General features: G+C 49.4%; 1 protein-coding gene across 1 annotated transcript in view; it reads left to right on the top strand.

The window, feature by feature from the left end:
* COL6A1 (collagen, type VI, alpha 1) overlaps positions 1–6113 on the top strand; it is a 24139-nt gene extending 18026 nt beyond the window's left edge. Inside the window, exons 28-35 of the mRNA XM_009891393.1 lie at positions 106–142; positions 1034–1042; positions 1890–2023; positions 3087–3196; positions 3492–3675; positions 3899–4073; positions 4501–4530; positions 5295–6113. Coding sequence (XP_009889695.1) covers positions 106–142; positions 1034–1042; positions 1890–2023; positions 3087–3196; positions 3492–3675; positions 3899–4073; positions 4501–4530; positions 5295–5905 — 1290 coding nt within the window. The 3' untranslated portion in view covers positions 5906–6113. The remainder of the gene's footprint in view (positions 1–105; positions 143–1033; positions 1043–1889; positions 2024–3086; positions 3197–3491; positions 3676–3898; positions 4074–4500; positions 4531–5294) is intronic.
* The last annotated feature ends 1320 nt before the right edge of the window (positions 6114–7433 follow it).

The following is a 7433-nucleotide window of genomic DNA, read 5'->3' as shown; positions in this document are numbered from 1 at the left end:
GGGGGGGTGTGGGGGTGGGGGTGGGGGGGTGTGGAGTGGGCAGCACCTGGGAGCCAGGAAACTGCTTTCACTGTTATTCAAATGTTTCTTTACTTCTGTTTTCAGGAATGTGAAATCTTGGACATCATCATGAAGATGTGCTGTGAGTATCACTGTACTGCTCCTCCCACCCTGCTCAACTCCTTGCTGAGTGGGAGGTAGCTGCTTTTTCTCTGGCCCCCAGGGAGCAGGGCCATCCCCAGGCAGCATGCAGAGGGATGTCATGGGCATCACTCCCCTTCCACGAGTGACAATTAAGTCAACAAGCTGGGGGAGAGGTGAGAGGTTGTCCCTGCAGCTGGGACAGCAACCCAAAAGAGGGAAATCTTTTTGCAAGTTGCTGTCCCTTCTCGTGACACAGGAACTTCCAGCTTGATCTCTAGAGTGGGTCATGCAACTGTGTTTCACTTAGGTGTTCTGCAGGCTGGTTTGCTGTGTCTGTGGCTCTGTACATACACAATTGCCCTGCAGGGAAAATACGAGCACAGTTCTGTAAAATCTTTTTGTGGAGCATTTTACAATATTTTTTTCTTAAATAGTAGGGCCTGACTTTCCACCTTGGGAAAGGGAGGTCTGTTCTGGGGTGTCCCGCCATGGGGAGCAGTAGTACACATGTGCTGCAAAGGGTTTCTGGCCCACAGGTAGTAATGAAGTGCAGGAAGTACACAGGGTACTTAGGGAACTGAATTTGAGCTCCCTACTCTGGTGATTTACTTAATCCCTCCAGGATTAACTTTTATTTTTATTTAAATAAGAGTGCATCAGCATGTGCAGAAACAGAGCTCTGCTGCATGCAGTGCTCTGGGTTGGGGCAACACAATCTGAAAGAGAGATCTGGATATCTCAAACAGGAGGGAAACCTCCATGAGCTTCAGTTGTCCAGACCAGGTGTCTTTAGGTTTGCAGAAACACAAACCTTCAGTCTGCATTAGTGTGTGAAAAACCTTCTTATCGAGCATTCTAATGTTCTCTCTTTCTCTCCCTTTTCCTCTAGCTTGCTGCGGTGAGTGTTACTTGGCAAAGTTGCTCTGCAAACGTTTGCTAGCTGTGCTCTTTGCTTGTACCCCTCCCTTTCCCTGCTCCTTGCCTTCTGCTATGGAAATGTGGTGAGAGGCTGCGAGGGAGGATCAAGCATGAGGGGAGAGCAGCGAGCTGTCCCCAAGGGTGCTGCACAGATTCCAAGTCTGCTGTAGCTGGGTCCTACAACTGGAAAACTGTTGTCGAGGTGCCCTGTGCCAGCAAACTGCAAGCGGATTTTCTCTACCCTTTGTGCAGTTGAAAGGGATGTCAGTTCAGGGCACACTGTGGATTCAGCTCTGTCCTCCTCCTCCCAAATCCTGTGCAGGTCTGCAGAGAAATGTGCTGGCTTTTTTTCTCTAATGCTGTCCCAATGGGTTGGGTTTGCAGTCCAAAAGCTTGGAGGAAGAGCCAAGGGCACATGATGTCCTTCAGCCATGGGAAATGGGGGAGCAAGCTGAGCCAGTATGCTCCAGCCCACCTCTGTCCTCCTGGGCTGGGTGAATGGAAGAAATGAGAAGACTTATGAGGAAATGGGGTGTGGATAATTACTGTGTGTTTTAAGGGTACTCACAGCTTGGAAATTCTACATGTCTTATAAGGGGTGCTGAGCAAAACGCAGATGGAAAAATTAGTAAACTGACTCTCAAGTCTCCTATGCAGCTGTTTTGCCACTTTATTTCACACCATGCTTTGCGGGTAGGTAGGGCACAGGCACCCACCTGGCCAGGACTAACAGCTTGTTTTGGTATGCCTTCCTGCAAAATGTGCTGCTCTGAGCAACCTGCTCAGAGAGAAAACACAAACCCCTCCACTCCTGTGCCTTACTGTAGAGTGCACCTGTGGTCCCGTCGACCTCCTCTTTGTGTTGGACAGCTCGGAGAGCATCGGCCTGCAGAACTTCCAGATTGCCAAGGACTTCATCATCAAAGTCATCGACCGCCTGAGCAAGGATGAGCGTGTGAAGGTGAGATTTCCATGGAGTGCCAGGAAACACTTTTGTGCACTCACTTATTTTTCACCACAAGCAGAAAAATAGGGAGATGCCTCCACTCCAAGGAGCCTCCACAAGGCTTAGCTTCAAGTGCATAACTGGTGTGGGTCTTGATTCCTCCCAGATTCATAACATGATGGAGATGAGACAGCAGTTTGTTTTCCCAAAACACAGACATTTCACTCTTTCTGGGCAAAAGGACTCTGCCTGCTATGGATGAGAACTCTTCCTTCATGTCCCAGAGCAGACGGCTCATAAAGCACTCACCTGATCAATCAGTCTCTTAGTCTATTCCCTGTCCTGATGAGCATTTCAGGTGACTGGAGCAGACAACACATGTGGTGTGTTGTGACTTCCCCTAGCTCCCTGATGGCCAGCCCCCCAGGCACCTTTGTCTGCCCCCAAGCTTGGGTTTAGGTTACCAGTCAAGCACACTACTAAAAAGGATCTTTGCAGCCCAAAACAGCAGTACTGTCCCAATAGTGAGTATTTCAGTCTGAAGTGGGACACAAATGCTTGCTCTCCTGACTCTTCCCTGGGAAATTATGTTTACCTCTGTGATTTGGAAGGGATGTTTGGGATCTAGTCTTTCCTTAAGGTATAACTAGACGCATCTGTAGCACATAGGCTGTAAAGCCACAACAACCTGCCATTGGACACTTGTGCGGGCATGCATGGGTCTCTGGCTGGCAAAGAGCCAGTAACAAGCAGAAAGGCTAGAGCTGGGCAGCAAAACTACTGTGTTGGAAGAAAAATAGAAGTTTTGAAAAAAGATCTATTCCTAGCCACCCACCATGGCCAATGGCTTGTGTTGAGACCACTGAGCCAGGAAACCTGGGTCTGGGTCTTGTTTCACTGACTGGCTCACCGAATTGGTCCCCATGTGCATCCACTCCTGTTGGGGCTCCTTCTGCCTGGAATAAGGCAGAGGAGAGGTGGCAGAGCCTGCCATGAAGACATTCAGTACAAACCACCAGCAGGATTTCTGAGCTCTCCAGGGTATCTGAACCTAACTGACTTCTGTTTTTCCCAACAGTTTGAAGCTGGGGAGTCCCGTGTGGGCGTTGTGCAGTACAGCCATGACAACACACAGGAGCTGGTGGCCATGGGGGATGCCAACATAGACAACATTGGGGCGCTCAAACAGTGAGTCTGTGGGGTCTTGCCTCATTGTGCAGAGACCTGACCCAGGGACACCTACTCACCTCCCGTCCCCCATCTCCAGGCCAGCAGCTCCTGCAACTGCAAGGATGCTAAATGTTCTTTAGTGGAAAGTAGCAGTGGGTGGTGCTGAAGCCAAGGAACTTGCCAGTTTTCCCCCCAAAGCCTTGTGCAGGAATGTTGCTCTGCCTCGCAAGCATGTCAGAGATACATGTTTCCAGGGGCTCCTTCAGTATCCATGGGGCAGGGCTTGCAGGCTCACTGGTGTCTGTGCTTGCAGGGCAGTGAAGAACCTGAAATGGATAGCTGGGGGCACCTACACTGGAGAAGCCTTGCAGTTCACCAAAGATAACCTGCTGCGGAGATTCACCTCTGACAAGCGCGTTGCCATTGTCATCACAGATGGACGCTCTGACACGCTGCGGGACCCTACTCCACTCAACTCTCTGTGTGATGTCACCCCAGTAAGGGCACAGGGGAAGCACCTTGTCTGCAGGGAACCACAACACAGCAGCTGTGCATTAGATTAGTGCAGGTGTTCTGGGGAACTCTGTGTCTTTGCTACTCAAGGCTAGGGCAGGGGAGATGCATGTCACTAGAAGCACTCTCACAAAGCAACTGGCGTTCAAGTTTATGAATGCATTAGATGATGAATGCATCCGGTGAGGGACTCTAACTTCCCTGCAGGTGGTTTCACTTGGGATAGGCGACATTTTCCGGAACCCTCCAAATCCAGATCACCTGAATGACATCGCTTGTTTAAGTAGACCAACCAGGCCAGGACTGTCCATTCAAAGGGACAACTACGCCGAGCTCCTGGATGACACCTTCTTGCAGAACATCACCTCGTACATTTGCCAAGGTGGGTGAAAGGTTGTGGCTGGAGGCAATAAGGAAGGTAATGAGGATTACCCCAGCCAAAAGGTGAGGGATGCAGGCTGCCCTACCTTGCCTTCCTCCAGTCATGCTCTTAAGCAGTTGTTGAGGGAAGAGAATGGCATTCAAGGTTTAGTTAAATAAGGGACAAGGACATCTCATGTCTCAGAATACTTTGCAGCCAGGTCCAGGTCCAGGTCCTCTCCTGCTGCAGGACATCTCTGTCCGCAGCATTTTTCAAGTGTGCACCTCTGTGCTTTTGGGTGCACATTTATAACGTTTGCACAGTGCCTTGCACAATGTGACTGTGTCTGAGGTGAGTGTTCGTGCCTTCTCTGGCTCCATGGGAAGCTATATGAGAAGTGGTTTTCCTGAGTGAGCTGGTGACGTTACTCTTTTAATTTTCTTAACAGAGAAGAAATGTCCGGACTATACCTGCCCAAGTGAGTATTGACTCCTCATGTAACACCAAGGGGTTGTGGGTGCTGTGGTGGGGGAAGTGGGAGTTTGTGTTTGTGGGAATGCATAGCTCGGAAACCTCTTGCAACAGGGAGGCTCCTGGGCTGGAGAAGTGAGCAAGCCTGTTCAGACACTTCCAGGGTCTCTCACACACATGCCAGCCCAAAGCATCTCGGGGAAAAGCCTAGACAGTTGCTTTTCTGGGACCTCAAACCTAGAGAGGAGGCTGTGCCAGATTTTAGCCCTCACAGGCGTTAGCTAAGGCAGGTAATGAGATCAATTGCTATGTGGCAGTGGGAGCATGAGGAAAAATCAGCTCTGTGGAAGGGATATTTGAGAAAGGTGCTTGAAAAGTGAGTACAGGGAGGAATTTAGTGGGGTACACATCCAAGTTAGAAGCATATGCAATCCCCAGACTCATCATGGAAAGAAGCCAGCCTTGGGAGATGAAGTGGTTCCCCAGACGCGCAAGGACAGCACTGTATTTAAGCAACAAGTGTCACTAGATTATCTAATGGTTATGCAGGCTTTCATAAATCAAATAAAAGAAGGAATGAAAGGGTAAAAGGACAAGTGTAGAACAGCACTGGGGTAGGTAAACCAAGCTAGCAAATACCCAGAGAGTGGGGATTTCCCAAGTCTGACAGGGCCGGAAGCCTGCGAGACAGCCGGTGACTTCACCGACTTTCCATGGAAGAGGCAGGAGGAGAAACACAGCGTAACAAGCCCTGGGCCTTTCCCCTTGCAGTCACCTTTGCTGGGCCGGCAGATATCACACTGTTGGTGGACAGCTCCACCAGTGTGGGGAGCAAGAACTTCGAGACCACCAAGAAGTTCGTGAAGCGGCTGGCGGAGCGGTTCCTGGAAGCTGGCAAGCCTGCTGACGATTCTGTGCGTGTCTCAGTGGTCCAGTACAGCGGCAGGAATCAGCAGAAAGTGGAAGCTCAGTTCCAGTACAACTACACAGTCATTGCCAAAGCCATCGACAACATGGAGTTCATTAATGATGCCACAGACGTCAACGCCGCTCTGCGGTATGTCACAGGGCTATACCAGCAGTCCTCCCGTGCTGGGGTGAAGAAGAGGGTGCTGGTGTTTTCTGATGGCAACTCTCAAGGGATTACTGCAAGGGCCATTGAGAGAGCTGTGCAGGAAGCCCAACAGGCTGGCATCGAGATTTATGTGCTGGCAGTGGGCAGCCAAGCCAACGAGCCCAACATCCGTGTCCTGGTCACAGGGAAGAGCGCAGATTACGATGTGGTCTATGGAGAGCGCCACCTCTTCCGTGTGCCTGATTATACCTCTCTGCTGCGTGGTGTCTTCTACCAAACCGTCTCCAGGAAGATAGCTGTTGACTGAGTGTCTGTGTGGATTTCTGCCAACGCCATGCCTGCTTCTGTCTCACTTAAAAATGAAAACCAGCAAAACAAAACAAAACAAATTAACAGTATTCTTAAGCAACCTGAGGAATTTGCATCTAGGCAGATAGCCATAGTGCTACAGCCTGGCTGTGCATACTCTCCTTCCTTTTCCCCCTGCTTCATCATCTGCATCTCTACTCTGTTAGCCTCAAACTTTCCTCCCTGCCCATGACTGCCTCTCCCTCCCCACAGCAGGCAAACACAAGCACATCTAGCAATAAGCCGTAAGAACACCAATAGCAACTTCATCCCACTGTTTTTTGACAGGAAAGAATCAGATTTTTTACCACTAAGGACTAGCCTGATCTCATAAGGCTGATTATGCTCTTTTCACATACGGGGTTTTTTGTTAATTTGCTTCTTTATTTCATACATCAGCTGAGCACTTGCCCAGCTCACAATGGTCCTAACCCAACTTCAAGTGAAATGTTCTCAAAGCTTCAGCAAGCTTTCTCAAAGCTTCAGCAAGCTTTGAGAGGGAATCATTGTCATGGCTGACAAGTTTGGTTCATATCACCCATGCCGGGACACACACACACACACACACACACACGGCTGGACTGCATTACCAAAGCCAGGTGGAAGCATCTCTGGCTTTCCGTGCCATGGGATGGGGCACTGCCTTTCCAGGGCTGGGGTGGAGGTGGATGGTGTAGCATCCCTCAGCACTGACACACCCATGCAGGGCAGGGAGGCTGGCCACCAACCAAATGAAAGATGGACAGCAACAATTGGCGGGGGGGAAACCCTAGAAGAAGCTATGTAACTGCACTCCTTCACTAACTAATGTCATGGTCCTACAGTGAAACCAGGAACCTCATGAATAACCCGATGACTTGTGTTGTGGTCTAAGCTCCATTCTGGAAAATCTCCCTGAGCCCAGTTAGTGGGATTATTATTTTTTTTTTAAAGTGCCAAGCTGTCTAATTCCAGGTGAGCTCTCTGTGATTACTGTTTCTATAGGACCATCTAGGACTTAGGCACCTGGGCTCTAGGGAAACCCACTAACTGTAATATATATTGAATGAGGGCCTCATTTACAGCCCAGCAAAGTCAAGGGAAAGGCTGCCTTTATCTGCCAGGGTCTTTGACTCACACCCTACGGATATACTGACAAAGGTGCTATCACTACACGGGCGTTGCAGGCGCTTGATGTTTACACAGTTGTTTCCAGGACCACACTGAAGACGTGGTTTGGCTGGGGAAGATTTCATTTCAGCGCTTCCATTGGTGCTCTTGCTATGAATTCATGCACTTCTGAGAAAGCAACAGTGATTGCCAGGTATCGGCATCCCTAACTCTTTACTTTGTATCCAAAACCCCAGTGTATGAGTTAGTTTTATTCTACTCCCGTGTTTTACTAAAATTGTCCACTTTGGAAATCTGTCAAATAAATTGTTTTCCACAATCTCATTGGAAGTTTGTCTGACTTGAATTTCAAGGGGTCCACCAAATGTTCAAAAAGT

Source organism: Charadrius vociferus, unplaced genomic scaffold (genome assembly GCF_000708025.1).
Source record: "Charadrius vociferus isolate BGI_N301 unplaced genomic scaffold, ASM70802v2 scaffold69, whole genome shotgun sequence".
Taxonomy (NCBI): domain Eukaryota; kingdom Metazoa; phylum Chordata; class Aves; order Charadriiformes; family Charadriidae; genus Charadrius; species Charadrius vociferus.
Note: the sequence above shows the minus strand (reverse complement) of the source record. Positions and strands in the feature narration are given on the sequence as shown.